Below are 23,255 nucleotides of genomic sequence, written 5' to 3'. Positions count from 1 at the left end.
GGTATGCAAGTCTTTTAACAGCTAATGAATATTCTCAGTGTTTTTAAAAGCATTTGAAATGCTTTTAAATATTATTAGGACAATGTTAATTCCCTTAACAGGCCTGAAACATCCTGACCTGTTAAGGGAATTAACATTGTCCTAATAATATTTACAGATTCAACTTCAAAAATAAGTGACTACAGCACTGACTCTGTGCATTCAGAAACATTAGTTCAAAGTTACTATTCCCAAAGATGTTTGATAATACCTGTTATCCAAGATACCCCATTCTGTCTTCATAGTGATGCTGTTTTACTATTTTCAGGCAAGTTTTTACTGCCTCCCACAAGTGTGTGAATACACACACAGAACTGCAGTGTGTCCATTTGGAGCTCCAATACTGTGTAAATATTTTTAAGTACTTGAAAATAACACTCTAGATAATAAATCTCCTGTCAAGCAACTCCCTGCTCTACTTAAACATTGCTAGTATGTCTCCAGAAACCATATTTACCAGCTGAAAAAATTGCATAGCCAACGTTTGGGTTATTAAAAAACCCTGACACTGAAGAAGAACAATAAAAAACAATGACTACACCAGTAGCCCATATTGAAAATGCAATACTCACGAGAGACCATAAAGATCAGTCGACTTGGAAGATCCACATCCAAACTGGCAACTTAAAATTTTATTTGTTGGAATCAGACATGATGCAATAACCTTGTGTCAATGTAGTTTTATTACTAATAAATTTCCTAATCAGCTAGATTAAAAAAAACCCCACAAAACCAAAAAAACCAACCCTCCTAGTGTTTCTATACATGTAAACAAGGTAGATACTTATTTTAGGGTTGTTTGGGCCTCCTCTTTCCTCTCCACCTGATATTTTTGCTGCTATAGTAACCAAATGCAATAGATAAAATAAGATGGCTCTCTCCCCAGAGGTGGTACACAGGTTTCATCAGGCACACAAAAACAGGCAAGAAAGAGGATAGCACTCATTGGATTAAGCACACTATATTTTTTCCCCCCATATGTCTACATTTATGTTCTTGTATTTTTTAAAGTACTATCTCCTCATTTGCAAACATGCTTCTATGCCAAATATTATACAGCTCCTAATACACAAATAGTAATGTTTAATTAGTTATATGGCTGCATGGGCCTGATTCTTCCTTTCTGTCCACAGTTACTTAAAGAGCTGTTATTCAACAAAGATATGAGAGGAGAAATCTAAACATGATATACAACTATCATCAGTAAACATGATATACAGCTATCATCAGTAATTCTATCATGGACTGTTTGCAGAGAAATGCATGTGTAACAGTGTAGTTAACTAAAAACCAAACACCTGTCTAGCAGACTTATCATTAATTCCCACTTTTCCAGCAGTTGTTTAAGAAAGGTCCCTTTGTGGATTAAGGGTTCATTAAAATCATGAAAGCAAAGCACAAAGATCAAGAGGCAGTTGTGAAATGGAGGGGCTTCCCATAAAGCAAGATACTCAGATTATTTCAATGTGATCCTAAAAACTGGGAGGTGAACAAGTCAAAAGAAAATAAAAATTATTCTAGACAAAAACTGAAATGCTGGCAGAAACAGATAAAAAAATAAACTTAATATACAAAAAAAAACCATGATGCCAAACTGAATTCAGTGCCAACAACAGAAAAGTAATTCAAAGGAGGAAGAAATAAAACACACCTCTGCAGCTTTTATCACTCAAAACAACATTGCCAAGGAAAGGCTATTTTTAAATATCAGCTCAATGAGTAACAGCAGCCAAAGAACATTAAGAATTATTAGTAAAGGAATAGAGAAGTAAAAGTCCAATAAATTATTATAACAAACAATGAGCTCATAGGCTGAATCTTGCAGTCACGTATGACCAACCATTCCATGAGGAAAAAAGAAACCTAAAAGTGACATGCAGAAAAGCTGGCTCTCAAGCAGAGCTAGTGAAGGATACAGAACACACACCTTAAACACCAAGTGAGCAAAGCTGCTAAGCTTGGAAAAAGAGTACAAGGGATTTGATAGTGGTCCCAGCTAAGAATGCTTTAGGAAATAAGGAATTACTAATTCACTGTTTAAAAGAAAAAAGAAACCTAAATTAGAACACCTTTAGGAAGAAGGAACAGTGTAAGGATCAAAAGAAAATGTAATTCAAAAGTCACAGGTTCCAGCTACAATGGAGTTGAGAAAACCAGATTACAGCTTGAAAAGCAAAATTGATGTGATATTGTTTAAACACTCTGGGGAAAGACTAGTGAAATACAGTCCCAGCCTTCTACTGAAAGTGTCCAGTTCTCATTTGATCAAGTGAATCAAGGGCATTTGGTTCACAACTGAGTCATAATCAAGCTAGGATTACATCACTCCTTGGTGCCATTTTCCAAAACTTCTTTCCAAATCTTCTTGCCAGCACACTGCCTCCAGGATGAGGAATGGCCAGAGCAGTCCCCACATTCATCATTTCTACACAACTGTAAATTACTTTTCTGATGCAAAATGTGTCCTTTTAAATAGATATGTCTGCTGCAGCCTGAACCAGTTTGTGCTCACTTTTCCCCACTAGCTCCCAGTCAACATCTGCTGACAACCCCTTGGCCCTAATCTTAAATTAAAATCAACCAGTCGGTAATAAATCCCGTCACAACAGCACTAAAGAACAAATCTCCTTTTATGAAACCCTTGAGAGTGCTACTGCTTCAGACAGGGTTCTCCAGCTACAGGAAAAAGCAGTCCTGGTCAAAGGATGCCACGATGGAAAGGTTCCACAGACCATGCCAATCCAGAGACTGCCTGTCTGACCTGAGTCCTGCTGCTGGAAATCCTTTCATCACAGGACAGGGATCTACAACACTGATTCCAAACTGACACACCACCACCACCACTGATTGCAAGAAATCCCTGGTGCCAGAGGGAAAAGGACTGGAAACACAGCACAGCTCCATCACAGCTCCTAGGCCTTAGGACAGGGAGGTGCCAAGAGCTCCTCTGGTTTCATCAGACACATCCACAGATGCCAACATCATCACCGGGCAGGAACTCAGGTGAAGAGTTCAGGTCTCCACAGGACCATGGTGAAAAGCCTCTGTGTAAACCCCAACGCTGCACAGAAGTGGTACAAAGCTAAGGAAGCCAGAGCATCCCACACATTTGAAAAAGACATTTTTAAAGCAGTTTTAACTGGCAGATTAAAAACATCTGATTTTAAAAACACTGTATGTTCTTCAGGCCAATAACAAAGCTTAGAGAAACATTCTTGCAAATACTGTTTTCTGAGCAGTGAGGAGAAATATTTACTCTCCTCTCTATCCCTCCAGCCATTCCCTTTTCTTTTAGAATTAAAACCACCTCTCTCCACTAATTCTAATACAGTGTGAGATTCTTCCTGGTTTTGATAGCATCTCAGTGCGAGTAACTAAGTCTACCTGCTCATCAGACCCCCCTCCAATAAGCACTTCCACTTCTCCTCCAATAAAGTTTCTAACACACATTAAAGATTACTAAATCTATGTGCCACCAACAAGTACTTCTGTCAATTCTGTTTTCAATAATTTATCAGCTGCCATGACTACAAAACAAAAAACAGCCCGGGCAAGTGTGACTAATCCAGGCAGGCACTCCAAGAGGTTATCCAGACACCTATTTTGCAGTACATGTTCAAATTCACATTAAATTTGACTGAACCTTTATAACAGATAAATTAAAACCCAATTAATGGATGGAAGCTGGAACACAGGCTCAGTGGCTGCTGCTGTCCATGCTCTCTGTGAGACTTGCTGATTTGCAAGGTGCCTGTTTCTCCCCAGCAGGACAGTGAGGTGGAGCAGCTTGTTTCATACCTGTAAGTGAGCAGGTGCCTGCCTGCCTGGGGACAGCTGGGGTGACCTCCAGCTCAGCAGCCATCCCACAGCCCTCACACCCCATCACAGTCCTCTCCTACAACGCTACATTTCACCTGAGCTCTCATCAGGGATCTTAACGTAGGATTTGGCCTTGGCTTTGCTTTGCCCTGGGGGAGAACAACTGCTTAGCCTGTGGTTTTTTAGGGGTTTTGCTGCTATCGTTGGTTTTGGTTGGTTGGTTTGGCTTTTAAACTGTTTGAGAAGTTCTCCTCATTGCTGCAGCAGAACCTCAGAGCTCTAAAAGCCATGTTCTGCTTCTCCAAGTCCCAAGAGAAGACATGGAAAAGGCTCAGTCTCCAGGGAGAGCTGAACAGCCTTCCTCTACGCCTCAATTTTCTTAATGCTGCAGCTGCTTTTGATAGCAGTCCTACCAAAATGCAGAGCAAATTCAAGGTCACAGAATTTGAAATGTAGAGAGCAGGCAGCCACACAACCCTCACATCCAAGCCATCACAGCAGGATGCCCAGGCTCTGTGACAGAGGCTGCTTGAACAGTGATGGAAAATTGGCCTGGAAAAACAAAAACCAACTATCTGGTGTTGTGCCATTCTTCTTGCCCTTCAGTTCTAGAAGTGATGTAGAGTTTTGTCCAGGACTCTGTTTTCTGTCTAGGGAAGATACCCAGTCATTCCACCAGAGAAGGATGGCAGGAGCAGCCTGGCAGGCAGCCAGGATGATGAGGAGGAGCTGAAGCCCACAGAGAAATGGTGCATGATCCACCCAGCACCAACCCAACGGTGACCAAATTCACCAGACTGAACATGTACATTTCTTACTTTAGTTTGTTTTTTTTGATCAGACTATCGAGATAAAATATGCTGGACACAAATATATTCTACACCATTTCTTTAGAACAAAGAAAAACAGGTGGTGAATGTAGAACATCTTAAACATAGGAAAGCCAAGGAAATACAATTGAAACTAGCAGTATTATGTGCATTTCAATTTCAGTACAAACCTTCCAATATGCACTTTACATTTATGTTCTGTTTACCTGATATTTATATAAGACTAAAGCATTATTGTTTAAGTATATTTAGCAATTTTTTGTTTATTTTTAGGTTTGTCTGGGGTTTTTTGAAGACTTGATGAAGATTTTCCCTCAAATCTTAGCTTGGAATCAAAAACTATCACAATGACAGTTTTTGATTCCAAGCTAGGACTTGGAAGTAGTCACTATCAGAATGACAAGCAAAATTTTAAGCACAAACCTCAATTAAATTTTTCTACAATATTGGAAGAACTGTCAATAAATTAAGGTACTAATCTGCTGCAGGTAAATGTGTTACTGTTTTAGATCTCTTGACATGGGTATAAAACTACTTACTCTTCTCGCAAAATAAATTCAATATTTTCTGGAGAAACCTGTCCTGTCACAGGATGTCTAAATGACGTGGTCTGTTGATTATGGCTGAAAGGAAAAAAAAAAGAAAAAAGGAAAAAGAAAATTAATATTGCTATGCTCTGTAAAATATGATCTCTAAAAAGCAGAACTTTTTATATTGATGTTTTGCTGCTCTAGTCCAGAAATTAAACATATTTCTGAGCCACTTCTCAAGTCTGAAAAGTTTTCAGCTCCTTCCTTCAAAGTTCTTGTCGACTTTGCCAATGGCACACTGTGCCATTTAATTATTAAGCAGGTTAATGTTTTAAAAGTAAACTAGTTGCAATCTTTAGTTAGTGAGACACACTTGAATTTATGATTATTTACACCTAGCTGTTACCAGATTATTTAAATAAAGCATAGAAATTACACAACATACATTTCTGAAATGTTTCCCATAAATTTCACAGAACAGAACCAGTAATTTGAAATGCAACATTTTACACAATTTTTATTATTTAATGAGGTCAGAGAGAAATTACGTGGAAGGCATTTCTTGCATGTTTCTTTTTCCTCTAATAAGGTATTTCTCTTTACACCTCCATGCAGAGGCGTAACATACAACCTTAGCTGTGTGGCTGCACAGTCTATATAAAACAACATTCTTTAGTATTTCATCAGAACTGAATTAAAATCAAGGGTTTCTATAAACTTTCCCTCAGAGCACTATCTAGACATTTTGCTATCCTCAGTGAAACATTTCATTAAAGAGAAGTATCTTACCTATCTGTGAACCAAGAGCTCATTTAAGACTCTAAATTTTGCTGAGTTTAGTTAACAATTCTTAGGTAAACAACACCCAAAACCAGAACTCACATCAAATAAAATAGTAACAAAATAATAGTAATAAAATAGTAACACAATCTGATTGTATTCAAAAAGTAAAAATAACGAGGCCATTCAAAGAATTGTACCCCAAATAGGCAAAAACGAAACTTGATGTGTTTTCTTGTTTAAAGAGTTGGCATTTTTCCTCTTGTAAAGCCTGTTTGGTTTCAAGCATTACAGATTGGACCTTGTTGTCCAGCATACCAGGATGCCCCCCAGCACAGAATAAGGCATAACAAAATACTTTGAGGTTTCAGAACAATGAGTTCCTCAGAGATAACACTCTGCTGACTAAAGGACAGCTAACAATCAAACAGCTCACACAGCCATAACATGCCAATGGAAATGGCTCAGGACATGTTTTGATTTAAAAAGCAAACCAAAACCAAGCAAACCAAAACCAAGCAACCCCTAACAACAACAAAAACCCCACCAACTGCTCATGTTAAGTCCCACTCAGGCCATAAACACAGAGGATGTTTGGTGTGTTATAAACTTTTCACCCTTTTCCAACACACCTTGCTACTAGGTTGGGTTCCTTACACCTGAGCAAGTCAGATCTTGAACATTTCCCATATCATGAACATTTCCAATGATAAGCAGAAAGCTGCAACAACTTATGCAACACCAGAAGGACTTTTTCCAGCCTCACCTATTATAAAAATCCTGACCCTAGAGGCATTGGAAACTGTGAACAAGATATGGGCTATCAATTACTCCACTGCACCAGGGATGGCCCTTGCTCCCTACGCTGCTGAGAACTAATCTGTCCTACAGCTGTGGGTTAATAAAGTTTAATAAAGTTTCTAACTCTTCAGTTTTTCCATGAAATCAGAGATCCAGAGAAAGTATCTTCAGTAAGCACACAATAACATCTACAAAGCAACCAGGATCTATTTCCTCACAAAACCACTGAGGAGTATTGTTTCCTAAAAAAGCATTCCTATGTGAGATTTAATTCTGTGTCTACATCCAAGGAGTGGGATAGGAACTTGAGATGTTTTCAAAGAAAATCATGAATAAATAAACTATAACCCTAACAACTGAACTCCACGTTTGTCACACTGTCCATTTTTGAGTTGAAAGCCTTTCCTTTCAAAGCAGGCCTGATGCAGTCTGTTTAACCTTAGATGCTTAGGTTAGGACTGCTATCAAAAAAAGTGCAGAGACCCTGTTAGCTTAAAAAAATGAAAGGACCTTGCCAGCTATATTCTCCAGGGGCAGAGGAACTGCCAACAAGCTCTCATCTGCAGGCTGTCAGTCATTAATAACTCACTCTTCAATTAAGACTAAGAAAAAGAACTGTATTCCAGAAGTGCTCTAGGGTTATTCAGAAAGGGAAGTTTCCCATTACACCATACTAGCATGTACACAAATGCTTTATTCTATCTCAGGAAATAAATTCACCAGAAGAGGAATTAGTCCTCTTAGTTGCAAATAAAGAGCAAGTACATTACTAACAAGACTGAATATTACTTACTAATAATAAAGATTTCAGCTGGAAAGTAAACACTTTTTAAAATATCTGAGCAATACATTTTAGGACAAGTTTTGCATGTGAAGCAAACACTATGAGCAGAGAAACAGAAGGATGCCTCTGTTTGCTGCCTGAAACACAGATGGTAATTTCACAGACAAGGAGAGGGCACATAGCCCCAAAACTTCTGCAGCTTCAACAGCAGGACTTCACTGGGAAGAAAGAAATGAAACCCCTGCCACTAACAATTAGTTTTGCAGAACACAGTGGTTTATTTGAATTTGAAAAGTGAGAGTTTAAGTGTTTTGCCTCACAGGACTCATTAAGACTAAGCGATACTATTCAAAACAACCTATACAACAGATGGCTAATGCCTTGCAACAAGGAATTAGATAGCAGGGAGATTTCCCTTCACAATGAGAGCAGTCAAACATTGGAAGAGGTTGCCTAGCAAGGCTGTGGAATCTCCTTCCTTGGAAACATCCAAAATGTGGCCAGATAAGGCTCCAAGCCAAATATCAAACTTTGTAAGTTGGTTCCAACTTTGAAGCTGGCCTGGCTGGATGTGATGGGGTACAGAGCTTCCTTCCAACATAAATCATTCTGTTCTGTCATTCTCTGCTGCTCCCTCTATCCTTTCTCTGCAAATGCAATTTAATTCTTATAATAAAGCTTCTTTGAAGCTTTCCCAGTATTTGAAGGGATTTATTCCAAGACTATTAGCAGCAGCTTGTTTTTATCAGGATGAGAGAAATTGAACAGCTAGATTTTTAATGGCAATTTTTTGCTGTTGTTTTCATGTCTTTTAAACATTTGCTTAACAGTGATGTCTGTTTACACAACACTGATAACAATAACATCACCAGTCAGAGTGCTCTAAACTTGTTGCAGTGCAAGTTTTCCTTCCTTTCTAAGCACAGACCAAGAAAAGACCTGGCACAGTTGTCTGCACACATCAGCTACCCAAGTTAATCACCTGTATTTCCTCCAAATGGCAACTACTGAACGTGTTCCTATTGTCCAGAAATCCACCACATACAGCAGGCACAATAAATGTGCCTTAATAAAAGGACATGGTAAGCTGTTCTACTCTCCATGCCCCTTTGTTCTTTTTTTTCATTAGAGAAAGATGTAATAGCTTCAACAAAACCGGGAAAGGCTTCACCATGTGAATTCTGAATGCCTCAGACCTTGCATTAGTACAACACCACACATTCCAAATGCCAAGCTAAGTTTTCTAGCAACACTACAATTTTCTGTGTGATCAATTGTGGCATTTTTTTCCTAGCAACCATCTTTTAATTTTATTCTGATTTTGTACAGATACTGGTAATCAGAGTCATGAAAGCACAGCAAGTATAAAAACATGAAAAATCCACAGAAAACTACATTGATTACTACCTACCACTACCAGCTCTATTAAATTACACAACAGACTGTTAGAAATTATTCTGAATTTCAAAGTTAGAGAACACCACTTTTCAAGGATAGTAATACTTAAGACTCATACTCTTCATAAAAGAACCACAGCTCAAGACCCATTTCTTTGTAATTAGATACCTCACCACAAATTCCATGATTTCACAGCATGTATACCCAACTTTTACCAACATAAGAACTGAGTCACCCACTGTCTTCAGACAGATGCAAACCAGGCTCTGACCCTACAGTACAACAGAGCCAGGCAGGCACTTTTGCTTGTATGGATCCTTTTGCAGAACTCATAATTAATATGACTTCAATTAATTTTGTATTTGAGTCAAAGCCAAGTCCTAATTATTAATTTTTGGACATGACTGATGCTGATGACCTTTCATTTGAAGTCAAGCAAGTGTATAGATTGTCTCTGGAGTAATTTAAATGCACAGGCAGCTGAAACTTGAAATGTGTGAATCAACTATTGATGAAGTCTACATCACATTAACAGCAAATTTATAAGTTGTGAGAAAAATTCACATTGTCATTGGGCAGATGCCCTGTAAATTATTACAAGCCATTTCTACAGCACTTATTTTCCAGGCAGGCTGGCTCCTTTACCTATAGGACAAGGTAAGCATAAACACCTTTATGTTGAATACCCCAATGGTGATGACAGTCACATGTGGGCACCCACCCACACTTCCATGGGTGATTTTGGTGTGGGTGCAGCTGACAGAAGAACTCATGCTGTGAAGAACTGTTCAGCCAGTGAGCTGTTACTCCAAACAGGAGGAAGTGCTTGTATCTAATCAGGCAAACAGCCAGGAATACTTTGCTTTATTTCATAACATATTTCTGAAATACATCAATGGCTTCAAAATAGTTTCAGCCTTCTCAGTATTTTTTTGGATATTAGCTTCAAGAATTGGTTAGAACAAGTACTAACAAATAGTCCAAGAAAAACAGTGCCCTCAAAGTTCTGCAAGCTGGAAGAAAAAAGCAGAGTAATACAGGTATAAGTTGGAAAGATTAGAATTCTATTACTCAAGCAAAAGTACCTACTACAAGCTGCACATACACAAAATTCCATCTTTTCAAGACACTGAACGTTGATGCACTACTTTAAAATAGTAGTGCCTCATCAGAGCAGCAGTAAAATCCTTGCCCCACTGTAATCAGTGTCCAGGAGACTTTCATAAGGCCAAAATTTCCCCCCCCCCCCACTGAGTTTAATTAGTATCTTAACCTAGAAACTGCTGCATAAGAAAAATTCATTCTCTCAAATCTTACATCCTTCTCAGATGAGAATTCGTAAGTGTTTAGCTGTTCAGTCCAAATACAATTCTGTATCTTGAGCTGCTGTGTCTGTGACTAGCAGCAGTCAACACAAGAGTCTGGGCTTATAAAGACAGATGAAAGGGGACAAGATGGCCTGGCATCAGATTTTATTGTATTTTCACTTCTGGTGGAAGCTTGCAGATAAGAAGAGTTTGAAATGAACAGTAAACTGAAAGTCATGCCCTCACATAGTGTCATCCTTCTACCCAGCTCACTGATGAGGAGGTTAGATGGGAACTACATGTTTTCTTGGAAATGAAAAAATTCTTTTTTCCTGTCCTAATGAACTACCAAAGATAATTCATACCATCCAGTAGTAGTTTCAGCAGGAAAGGTTTTGTTAATGAACAAGCTTTTAAAAACAGAACTAATAGACCAACAGTAAGCTAATATGGAAAATGCCACAGAATCACTACAAGTATTTTCAGTCATTAAGAGCACAGATAAGAGGATGAATACACTATCATCACAGGATCAACACAGATTTCCATGACTAATACAGGCTGAAGTCATCTGCTGATTCACAAATCCTTTTTGATGCATATCATGAGAAACCATCAGGGTTTTATTAACTCACAAAAACAAAATGCATTCAGGGAACTTGAAATTAAAGGGGGAAAGCATGTTAGTCTTACAGAAAAGGAAGTCTTGACAAAAGAAATCTTTAGAATAGAATCCTTCGAAAAGAGGAATTTGATGCTATTTCATTACTTTTGCAGTTTTAGAAGAATTGTAGTCCCTGCCTTCAAAATCAAAAATTAAATTAAAAATCTCTCTGATAACACAGATACATAAACTAAATTATTCATTCACTCTCTAATAAAAAAAAAAAGTAGTGATATCCTTAAGAAATATGATTTAAAAACCCCATGTAAAAGCAGCCTACTCTTATATTCCAGTCTCAACCTCAATGCAAAGAGCTTGGTGATGAAGCTGCCCAACAAGCTGTGCCACATAAAGATACCATTTCAGAAAAAGTATTTAAGGGAAACTTTACACAAAAATGTCACAGATCTCAGGTTTTAATCTGTAACAAAACTGGTTAAAACAAGATAGGTGTTCACATGCATAGCATCTAAATTTACCAAAGGAGACTGAAAACCCTCTCTAGTGCTATTTGAACCTATTAAACTTTGATGCAAAGACATCAAACATATGATAACAGACAACAAAATCCACTTTGTTCTAACTATCAAAGCAAATACAAGTTTTCCAGCATCCAGTTTTCATCTTATGTAGCAAACCATACAGTGTAGAAAGTTGAAACAATTTAACACAACAGCTACAAGAACTGAATAAAATAGATTTTGAAAACTTGTTCTGCTGCCACAAGGCATATAACATCAAAACATTTTATCTTCATTGACTTTTTAACACCAAAGATAGATTTTTACTTAAAAGAAATGCACTTCTGATTTATTATTTATTAAATTTAATCCATAATACAAAAGAAGTGACTATCAGAGGACAATATTGCAAACTGAGACTTTGCTGTGTGTGCCCTCAGACAATGTGGAAACACTGCCCTTTTCACCTCTCCATGAAATGGAAATGCTTTATCTACCACCTATACCACGGGAATGGCATTTTAATCAAATACAAAATCACAGGAGTCCAGGACGGAATGAAGGAATTACAGCTGGTATCCATCACAGAGTCCCAGGGTGACAAGTCTAGAATACTGACTCCAATTTTGGACTTCCTCCTACAGGAAAGGCATCAACAAACTGAAGTGATGTCAGCAGAGGGGCGCTAAGATGGTCCCGAGCACCTGTGGGGAGCGGAGTCAGGGCAGAACCCCTGCTCAGCTCAGAGTGCCCTGCCAGGACCAGCCAACAAGGCTCTTCCCTGTGGCACCTCATGGGAACAGGCACCAAATGAAACAAGAAACCATCAGACTGCTTGGAGGAGAAGCTTTTTCCCCTCCAGGACACAACTGTGTACAGCAGGGACGGCAAAGCATCGGAAGAGGCTGCCCAGAGAGGTTGGCAGTCCCGTCCTTGAGGTTTTCAACACTGCAGTGGAGGAAGAACTGAGAAACCCGGTCTGAGCTCACCACTGACCACGCTCTGGGCAGAGGGTTGCACAGAAGACCTGAGGCCTCACACAGTCCAAGCTGCCCAACTACCACAAGGCCAGGTACAACTCCTATTTCTATCACAGAACACAAACAAAACCCAAAACAAACAAGCAAGATTCACGTAATAGATTCTGCTGAGAGAAAAATGTAAAAGCTCCACATCATTTAGGAAGAAAAGCTCCAAAGAGCATTAAAAAATGGTTTCTTCCTTCAGTCTTTAATAACACCATTAATTAACTCCTTCAGCAACTAAATAAATCCAAAGTCCACTTACATTCCACTAATAAATATTCCATTAAAGCAGAGAATTTATGCGGGCTGGGTTCCTGTGCTTTTTATCTGCTAGGACACAGCTTCCAACCAGTCTTTCCCAGTAAAGGTCATTCAAAACACCCATGGGTCTCTCTCAGTCCCTCTGTAGCCCTACCCACGTCCGCCACAGCTTCACAGTGCTACTGAGGTACTGACCATAATCCTACAAACCTGATGCCCTTCAGAGAGCAGGCTAAAGAACAAACAAGGATATCAGCATTGCATTAACTGAATTAATGTTTAGCATAAAGAAAGCACAATTCCCACAGAGCATACCTAGTCTCGTGGGTTAGCTCACAATGTTTACTGGCATACAAATCAATAAAAGTTCCTTGGTGCCTAAAAAACTGTTCCAGCCTATGGAATCCTTGTGGCTAAATTCTGAAACACTTCAAACTCTATTCATCTGCAGTTTAGGGGGAAAAAAAAGGAAAAGACTACAGCAACAAAGTTATTTCTTTTGGTGTGTGTGATTCTTGACTTTTTTATAGGAGTTCCTACTTCCCCTATTCCACTCAATTCACTGTGTTGGATAAAATGCAATGCATCTCCTCCAAAGTTAAGTGCATTTGTAAAATGTTTTTTCTTATCAAATCTTAAACGTTAAATGGACTACAGTACTCCTGAGAGGCACATAATACCAAGTTTTTACTCGGAGAAGATTAGCAATGCAAGATCATCTTGCCTAGAGCAACAGGCAGGAATTAATGGAGCTTTTCAGGCTGACTCTTCAGGGCTGTGAATTACACACCTCATTGTTGCTTCCCTTTCCAAAGGAGCCCAGCACCTACAGCCCTGAAATACTGACATGCTCTAAAGCCATGGCATCAGCATCTGCTCACAGAAAGCTCCTGCAAATCACACACAGAGCCAAGAGACTAATGCTTTAGGATTGGAACTGTCAAACAGACATGGAAGAGTCTCTTTTTAGATTATGCACAGTTTATAAAGGATGCAGAAATACCTTTGTTATTTAACAAAAAGTTCAGCATTACAAAAAAAAGGGGCCATTTATAGGCACACAACTATAAAGATATAAAGCTACCTGAAGTTGACTATTTCAGTATAACTTGCCCAAAGAAATAACCTAGAGCCAACTTTTCCTTACAGAGATGTAGAAATACTCAGTGGCTCCAAGTCAGACAAGCACAGAACCTTCTCAGACATTTCCAAACACTCAGAGAAATATTGCTGTAGTGTTAAGGTATTTTCTTTGGCATCTACAGAATGAAAATATGTTAAAATATACACAACCCTTCTAGACAACATTTATACAAAGAAGAAGAAATACAATCATTAATACATTAGCCATTTCAACACTGTACTAAATAATTCCAACCTCTAAAATATCTCTGATTTAATTCTCATTATTTTACTCAATGCAGAAAGTCAAACAAACTTTTGGAAATTAACTACTTTAGTGGGTGTAACTCCAGAATTTTCATTGCTAAACAAACCAATTAACTAATTCTTCAGAAACACCACTATTTTCAGTCATCCAGTGTCACCACCACAACCCCCAACTCCCCACTATGTAATCAAAGCATGCAGGTCACAATATAACGTACAGCAGCTGGTTAATAACAATTTACATCACTGGCATAAGTTATGCTGAGTTTAGTGTACTCAATGTCTAAGTATGTGAACCAAACATAAATGAAGCTGAAGAAAACTCTCATATAATAACATTCTGTGCTACATTTCTTGGGTCAACACATTCTGTACTGTCAGAAGGTGAAAATTTGAGAATAAAATAAAATAATAAAATATAATTACGAGAGTGGCACTGAAAACAACCCAGCCACAGAAGAAACATTTGCATTTTGTTAATGTCACTAAGAAGACACGTTAACAGCGCCCAAACAACCAGTTCAGAAAAAGTCCAAATTACACACAACTGATGACAATAAGTAGATCTAGTGGCTAAGGAAAACAGCACAAGCAATATATCAAGAAGCACACTTTCAGTCTTCCTATGCTTAAGTTAGCAAATACACTTGTAAAACAGCATTGTTGGCTTTCTGTGAAGTGGTTCAGAGGTTTTATTTAGATTAGCAAAGATCAATATGCATTATTAGATAGGATGCAGTCTTCTGGGGACTGCATGAGGCTTCAAAATCAGTTCTGAATGACACTTCATTATTTCACAGGAGAAGATGGAAATCCCTTCCTTAGGCATGGAGGCTGCTATGATTTTTTAAGGTAACTGGAAAATGAGGCAACTACCACCTTTCACAATGTGGCTGGAAGCGAACAACCACGCAGGACAGCCAAAACGCCAAGAGCCAGCAGAGATGCAATCAGGCTCCTTAGCTCCAGGGAGCAAAACTGCAGCAGAGCCCAGCCAAAAGCCAGCTCTCAGCACACCACTATATATAGGGGAGCTATCAGCTGTATTCCTCCTGGGCCACTTGTGCCTGGCTCCTGTCCTGTATCTGCACCGAGGCGCCAGCTGAGCCCTCCCTTGTCCCTGGAGCGGACCTGGAGCAGGAAACACCTCCAAGGGTGCATGAGCGCTGCTCCTGCCGCTGCTGCTTCATCCCAGGGGATGCACCGCCTGCACAGCCCCACTACAGAGACCTGCCCTCAGACCAGAGCTCAGCACCTGCAGCAACACCCACCTCTGTCTCACCTTGGAGCTCTCTGCCACATGCCCCAAGCTGCGAGGACAGCCCCATGTGGGTTCACCTCCTGACCCTGGGGCATGCCCCTGTTTGCTGCTGTCAAACAGCAGGGCCAGGGCACTGCACGGCTCTGCTGGGCTGGAGCAAGAGAAGCTGCCAGCAGGAGAGCTCTCACACTGCTGACAAGGCCTGGGGTGAGAACGGGATTAGAGACTCAAAGAAATTCCAAACAACTTCTTCAGATCCTGCATTAAGTCCTTTCAATGCCAAGAAAGCCTCTATCAAGCATGTGACTGAAACTTGGCAGCTAAGGGGGTGAAGTAACTTCACATGAAATAATATTTGTTCTTCAGGTAATTATTTAACAGAAAATACGATAATAGAATGCCTTTGAAAAATGTGGCTCTTTTAGCTTACGGAAAACTTTGTAATCTCTCGACAATACAGATGCTAAATAGTCCTTCACCATTCAGGGAGTTAATTTTTTTTCCCTTTTAGATACAGCAAGAACAGAAATAAAGTTCTCCAAAGCATATGACTGAACAGAGCCAGACTAAGAGCTAGACATTCTTGGTAAATTCAGAGCAACATATAGTAAAAAGGGTTTTATTCAATGTTAATTTTTAAAACGCAAACACTCCAAATGCACCGTGAGAAGTATCATATCCATTAATATTTAATCAAGAGGATTACAAGCAACACAATACCTTTCCATGCTTTCAGCAGATCTATTGCATTTTAATTTACAAACTATAGAAATGTCACAAATTATTTCCCTGAATGCTGTCCCTGAAATAAAACTTAGTAGACTACAATTGCAGAGTCTACTTTAAAACCAATAAGAAATTTGAAAGTAGCACTGAATAAAGAAAAGAGAGAATTGATTTCTGCTGAATAAGTCTTCACTTACAAAGCGATTCAGCTGTGAAGTTATATTCATCAGTTTTGCATTATAAAGTTGAAAAAAAGTTGAATTCATGGAGTGATGAATTTCAATTATTTTGGAAACTGGGCTGGGACTCAGAAATGTGTCTTTACAGAGAAATTAAGCTCTCCCACAAGAAAAGTGAAAGAAATGTCTAGATTTGCAATACCTGAAGTTCTTCAGCATCATTAACAGATTAAAGTTAATGGCTTTGGCACTACTGCATTGGGATTTGGGAGAACAAGATTCAGATTCCAGCTCTAAAACAGATTTCCCGTACAGTCCTCCTTTCTTTATGAAATAATTGTTTTATTAACATTTAAGATCTTCAAAAGAGAGAAAAGGTGCCTACCAATTTAGACACTTAACTTCATTTGCAGCTTTCAGGATGCTACTGCAGTACATACAAGCAAAAACATTCATTGTTTTTCAACAGCAGAAAGGATTACTTCAACCTTTCCAAAGAATTCCAGCAAAGCTGGGAAGCAAGGACAAGTGGAAATTCCTGAATCTAGATGAACAAACCCCACTGCAGCATTCCAGATTAACTGCTTATGGATTTACAGAAAATCTCTCCCAGTACCTAGAACTTTGTTCTTTAAAATATTTTCATCCAACATAAAATCATCTTTATTCTGAAAATAACATTTTGGCAACATCAGTGCCCTTTTCACTTCAAGAACTAGTTGTATGGATGTGGGAAGAAGGTGGTTGCCTTTCTTCCTCCTGTACTCTTTCAGAGCTGTGAGGTAACACACTGTAAAACAGGATACGACTGTACAAGCATAATGAATCCTAAAGCATTGCAACACCCACAAAGCAAGTTCAGCAAAATTATTTGGCAAGATTAAATTGTCAGTGCACTTCTACAAAGCTGAGCCAATTAATGCCACCTGAAAACTTGGATCTCCAAATATAAGTCTCCAAAACTAAGCTCACTCTGAGATCAAATCTTCCTGCTCAGTTACTTCCTAGTCCTTCTAAACTTAATTCACTCAGATACAACTTATAAATAACTGCACTGAAACATCAAGTTCAGCCTAACATGACCCAGAAAATGTTTGCTTCTGTAACATCATGTGTTGTCATTTCATTACTCTTCTTTGGAAACCATCTAAGAATCCAAATCTAAGCCAGTGGTGTTAATACAACAGAATAAACTCCAGAAATGATGAGCAGCAATATTCATTCATCTCAAAGTACAACACTAGATAGACACAGCCACATTGTAAAGCAAATTGCTGTCAAATCAAAGTGAAAAAAGGGAAAAGGTCCCATTTCTGAATACAAAGACACTCTCTAGGGAAAATTAAAAATAAATTCATTATTCTTAACTTGCATAACACAAACTTTTTTTCTATCCAGTATTCTGGAGTCCTCATGTTATATGCCATGATTTCAAACTTTAAGGCTCCTGAGTTTAACTACCATCAGAGAACTCAATAATCCTGTAAAGACCACATGTGTATTCTTTATTCCTTGGATGTGGAAAGGTTTGCAGAATAAGACATTGTATTCTAAAGACATAAAGAAAGAGCAGATTGAACTTTTTGGCACCTCAAAATGTTTGGTTCTAGATTCCTTACATACTTTTTTTCATTCTCAAATACTTCTATTGACATAAATGTAAGCATGAGAACTACAAAAGAGAAACAAAAGCTATTTTGTTGATGCCTTAGAAAATTACAAGTGAGATTTACAATGGGAAGGAAAAAAAACCCACTAAAGTTCTATTTGGAAATAGACAGTACTTTGGAAATAGACAGAGTTTTGTTTTAACTAACAGGATCTAAGGAAAATAAACAATGTAACAGACTGAAGCTCCAACAGAAATGTTTGTGACTAGTGAGAATGCCCTGTAGGGAAGTACAACAAAGGAAAGAAATCAGCCAGGTACTTTGCTCTGAATTGTGTGTGAGTCCATCTCCCTGTATTTTGCATTGAAAACCTGCTGGAAGAAAAAAAGAGCCGTGACAGCAGGACCAAGAATCATGCTGTTTCCTAACAGTGTTCTCCAGAAGTTTACCTGAAGGAAGAAAAAGGACAGATGTACTCTTCTTATTAAGTGATCTTACCCTATCCATAAAATCCCAAATGCAAAGATGGTGGTTCAGTTTTGAAGACATTTTCTGCTCTAGCTAAGAGTAAATTCTCAAGAGAAGAGAAATAATCCATATCCATGACATGTAACACCAACTATTTCTGGAAGTGAGGAACCTTCATCTAATGCCAAGTGGCGCATTCCAAAGACACATGCAACATGCCACATTTCTAACTTACCAACTGAAGCTTAAAAAAATCATTAATAAGTCAAGGGAATAATTAAACTTTTTCAAGGATTGTCCTGTAAGCTGCATTAATAGTCTGCACAACCTGACATCCATTACATGCTTGTAGAATTGGCATGTCTGTATATTTGGTGGAATAGGTAAAAGAGGTCATTTAAGATACTAGAAGTAGGTATTAGCTCTACTGTAACCTTACATAACTGTTAGAAAGCATGGGTACCTTTCAGCTGGATCCTACTAAAGCAGCATTCAGTTCAGGTCATGGGATGCTTTTCTAGGAAGCAACGTCCCTCCAATGCAATCCTCACAGAATCAGAAGGGTTTGCACTGCAAGGGACCCCACAGCTCATTTAGTTCCAGAACACCTCCCACTAGAACAGGTGGGTCAGAGCCCATCCAATCTGTTCTTGAACACTTCCAGGGATGCATCCAGCACTGCTCTGGGAAACACTGCAGTGTCTCACTACCCTCACAGAAAAGAATTTCTTCCTGGTGTGTAATCTAAACCTGCCCCCTTCAGTTGAAAGCCATTGCCTCACATCCTGTCGCCTCACCCCAATAATGAAACTATCCCCACCTATCAGCTCCCTCTAAATACTCAAAAGCCACAGTAAGGTCTCCCTGGGGTCTTCTCCAAGCTGAACAACACCAACTCTCTCAGCCTTTCCTCATGCAGGAGGTGCTCCAGCCCTCTGATCATCTTCACAGCCTCCCTCTGGACCCACCTGACTGGAAAACTATCATCAGAAACCAACTACTACTACCTAAAACCACCATGACTACCAAAAAATATCATGTCCTTCATTAGGCACATGGTATTGCATCACACACAGCTCAGGTCACAGGGCCTTCCCTTAGGCAAACAGAATTCCAGCAACCAAAGAAAGTCACAGAAACGCTGCAGGGATTTTCCTTGCTTCCTAATCCTCCACAACTGAGATGTTCTCTTCTGTTCCTTGAACTCCCAACTGCTCCCTGGGGCTCCAAGTACAGGTAGTTCCAGTTCTTCACAGAATTACTCCGTCCTCTTCCTCACACAACAATTAATGTACAACAATATTATAATCAAATTATAAACATATAGGTTATATTAATGTATAATTATACCACACTTACAATTGAGATCACTATATATTCATAAATTCACAAATCAAAACCAAAGTGTTAACTGACCTATGAGGTTCCAAATTAAGCAGACTTTTTAAAATGCAGAAAATTTAGAATGCAGAATGTGGGACATTAGCAGCAGCAGTTGTATCTAGGAATTAAATCTCAATGGTATCAATTAGCAGATTTCTCAGGAAATAATTGAAGTGGGATTCTCAATTCAGTCTTCACAACACCACTGTAACTGCAACTTCCATAATACAATAGTGTCTTGGAAAACTTTCCATTTTAAATCTTCTCAGGGCCTGTATTTACAGTATCATTTTGTAAATATGTTTCAGACATTCCTACCTCCAAATAACGTAACACCATGCATGTATTGCTTCAGGCTCTTCTACCCCCAGTCTCTCTAAACTATTCACCCTCCAGCAGGATTTCCCTATGCACTACTTTAAATCCAAACAGCCTGTCATAACACTGTGGTCACTATAGAAATCCTGAACTAGGAGCACAGACAGCAGAGACACAGTTTATCTTCCAAAAGCCAGCAAAAGTTCCAGACACACCCATCCCAACCTTTCTCAAGAGTATTTCTCACTAACTTCTTACACTCTTCATTCATGGAGAACTATCAGCATCTGCAACAAGCTGGCACCAAAACATAAAGAGAAAATTAGCATCTAAGCCCTTGAGATGCAAAATAACATTGCTCTGGCACACTTTCTCCTCCTTACTGTACTTTCCTCATCTCTCTCAAGAATACCATTTTCTTACAGAGACGTTTCCATTCATTATCACTTTCTTGTTACTGAAAAGTCAGAATTACCAAAGAGAGAAAACTGCACTACAGCATCTCTATATTTCCATTGTGGAGTTTCTAACAAATTTTAACACCTAAGACTTCTAAAAATCATGAATGACACTTACTGCAACTAAAACCATATAATTTACTTAAACATCCACAAAACTCTGAACTATAGCAGGTAACGCTTCCTAATCATAAATTAAGAATTACTACAAAGCAGGTAACAAAGTACAGATTAAGGTAGAACTTGTAAAATGCCAATTTTTTGTGGCTTGCACATGCTTTTGTCCATCAAATGCTTTTGTAATTAAAAGTCTACTCACATTATTTTAACTGGCAAGAAGCACAAGTGCCTGCAGAGGACTAAGGAATGAAGCATGAGTTATAGGCCCTTATTATTATTTTCCAGTGTGAAATATGGTTATTTTACACAAATGCAGAGATCACATTTTTCGCTTACTGGATCACAAAACAGTTTTGCCTCATATTGCCTATACTCATCAGGTTTGAAAAAAAACTATTTTGAAATTCTTCCATTTATTTTTCTTTAAATGACAAACTTCTGTGCGCATTCTTCCCTCAAGTACAAGAACAGAATCAGCTATTGTAATTTCTGAACCAGTACTCTGTATGTTATTTGAATGAAAATGCCTAGAAACGACCCATCACACTAAAAACTCCCTTAGTGGAAAGTAATTAGAATGGTCAACATGACTGAAGTATCAGAGGTATTTTTACTACTAAGGAAAAAAACCACACTGCAGTTTAAAACAGAAAGCAGTTTAAAACAAACAAACTAAATATTGTTTAGATAATTAACCAGAAAATGTATTCTCTTCATTAGGAAGGGAAAAATTTCTGCAGGGACAGAAGCCACAATTTCCAGAGAACAGCAAGAACTTTTACAAGAGTGCAATAATAATAACACCCTTTGCATAGCTGAGACATATTCATGGTATCACAGCCTTGCTAATATTTTAAATTACAGCCTTGCTAATATTTTAATTACTTCCTAGACCAAAATAAATCCATACAAATGAAACCTGAAAAAACTGAGATGGCATTTACCTACTACAACTGAAAAACTGATTGGAGTTGTAATCTGTGATTTACGTACAACCGTGTAAAGAGGTGCTCAGTTCAAACACTTCAAATGGGACAACTCACATTTCTCAATGCTTGCAGAATTAAGATCAATGGACACCAAGCAGGACAGCTTGTGTCAGTCTGTGAACAATTCTTACGTGCCATTTTTTGCAAAAAGAGCTTAAAAATCATTACCCCCAGGAAGAGTTAAAACAGAGAGTAGCAACCTTGTGAAGTGTAAGTCTACTGAGAGAATATATATAGAAAACAATGATACCTAAAGCTTGTCTGCAGTAAAAAAATACACTTGAGTGCTCTTAATGTAATGTATTTAACCTCATGTTTAAACAGTGCTTTTCATGTAGGAACATGTTCCGAATCTCTGAGCTCATAAAGTCATGAATCAGAAGCAAACAGAAAAAAAGGCTTTGAACATCCTCAGTTCACTTATTCCTTAGCAAATGAAACCAAATCCTGTCAGGGTTTACCAAGCGCAGAATGACAGTTCAGATCTAAGATATTTCAGCACCTCTGAGAAAAATTTGTCCAATTTGGTGAAATGCACAATTATGGAGAAGATTTTATTACAAAGTTTCAATTGAGTTTTCCTCCACAAACACAGCAGTCCTTCAGCTCGCCAACTACTTCAGTGGCAGTCTGCACAAAACAAGTCTTCCTGAACTACTATGAGGCCCAACCCAAAAATTAAAATTCCCCTCCCACCCCCAAATATGTTTACAGGTGCATTTTCTTGCACTTTTGCAGATACATATGCAAAAAGAAACACACATATAAGATGTACACATGCATGAACACGCGTGCATACTTGAGGTTTTCATCTTGAGGCTCTAGATGTTTCTGAAGTCCCGCAGGTTTCCTAAAGGTTAAAGTTCTCAAAATGCACAAAGCTGATCTTTTACACATGTGGTAGCAGCATGTAGGTTTTGATTAAATGTCCTCCATGTAATAAAGGTATTAAAGGTGTTAAACTGCACCAGTTGAAATCCAAGAGAAACCTTCAATTCAGCTGATTATCAGGAAGCTGATAGATCAGTAAGTTAATATAAATTAATTCTTGTTTACCAACAGCAAGAATATGAACTCAGGCAGCCAGGTGAATGCATAACAATGACCTTTGGGAATTAAAATATTTCCCCTAAAACAACTCGCAGAACTTAAAGAAAGTATCTCACATTTGAAGAAAATCAGGTATGTGGCAACGAGGATGTGTGTGACTAGATTATTGTTGAATACAGAGCTTTGAGACAAACACAAACTTCGGTGCTGCACTATCTGATGTAATCACAACTTACAAACACAACAGTACCTTGCAAATCTCACTTCCCTCATCATCTTTAAAATCATCATGGAATTTACAGGGGTAAAAGCACTGTGGAGACTGTAAAATCAAGAATGCAGCATGTCCCTTGCTGAGTGTATGTCCACCACACGTGTTTTGAAAACCTGGTAAAGAAATCCTATTTTTTCCTGAAATCCTATTTTTTCCTGAAATCCTTTCTGAAATACTGCAAATGTTCATAATGGAGCTCTCAGTAGCAATTACTTACTTTTAACTTGTCACTCAACTGTCACCATGACAACAACAAAAACCTTTTCATGCCTGGAGAAGACAATAGGGATTTTAATTACTGAAATTCATTCTGTTGACAGTTTGAGTGAAA

The 23,255-nt window shown here is 38.5% G+C and overlaps 1 protein-coding gene across 3 annotated transcripts in view; it reads right to left on the bottom strand.

Moving 5' to 3' along the window:
- The window catches only part of PLEKHA7 (pleckstrin homology domain containing A7), a 103,781-nt gene that overhangs the window by 55,903 nt on the left and 24,623 nt on the right, over positions 1-23,255 (bottom strand). For all 3 annotated transcript variants that reach the window (XM_084208416.1, XM_084208417.1, XM_084208418.1), the window contains exon 2: positions 5,228-5,311. In XM_084208416.1, coding sequence (XP_084064542.1) covers positions 5,228-5,311 — 84 coding nt within the window. The remainder of the gene's footprint in view (positions 1-5,227; positions 5,312-23,255) is intronic.

This window comes from Fringilla coelebs, assembly GCF_963513975.1.
Source record: "Fringilla coelebs genome assembly, chromosome: 6".
Classification (NCBI taxonomy): Eukaryota; Metazoa; Chordata; class Aves; order Passeriformes; family Fringillidae; genus Fringilla; species Fringilla coelebs.
The sequence above is the reverse complement of the archived record's forward strand: the minus strand, read 5'-3'. Positions and strand labels throughout refer to the sequence as shown.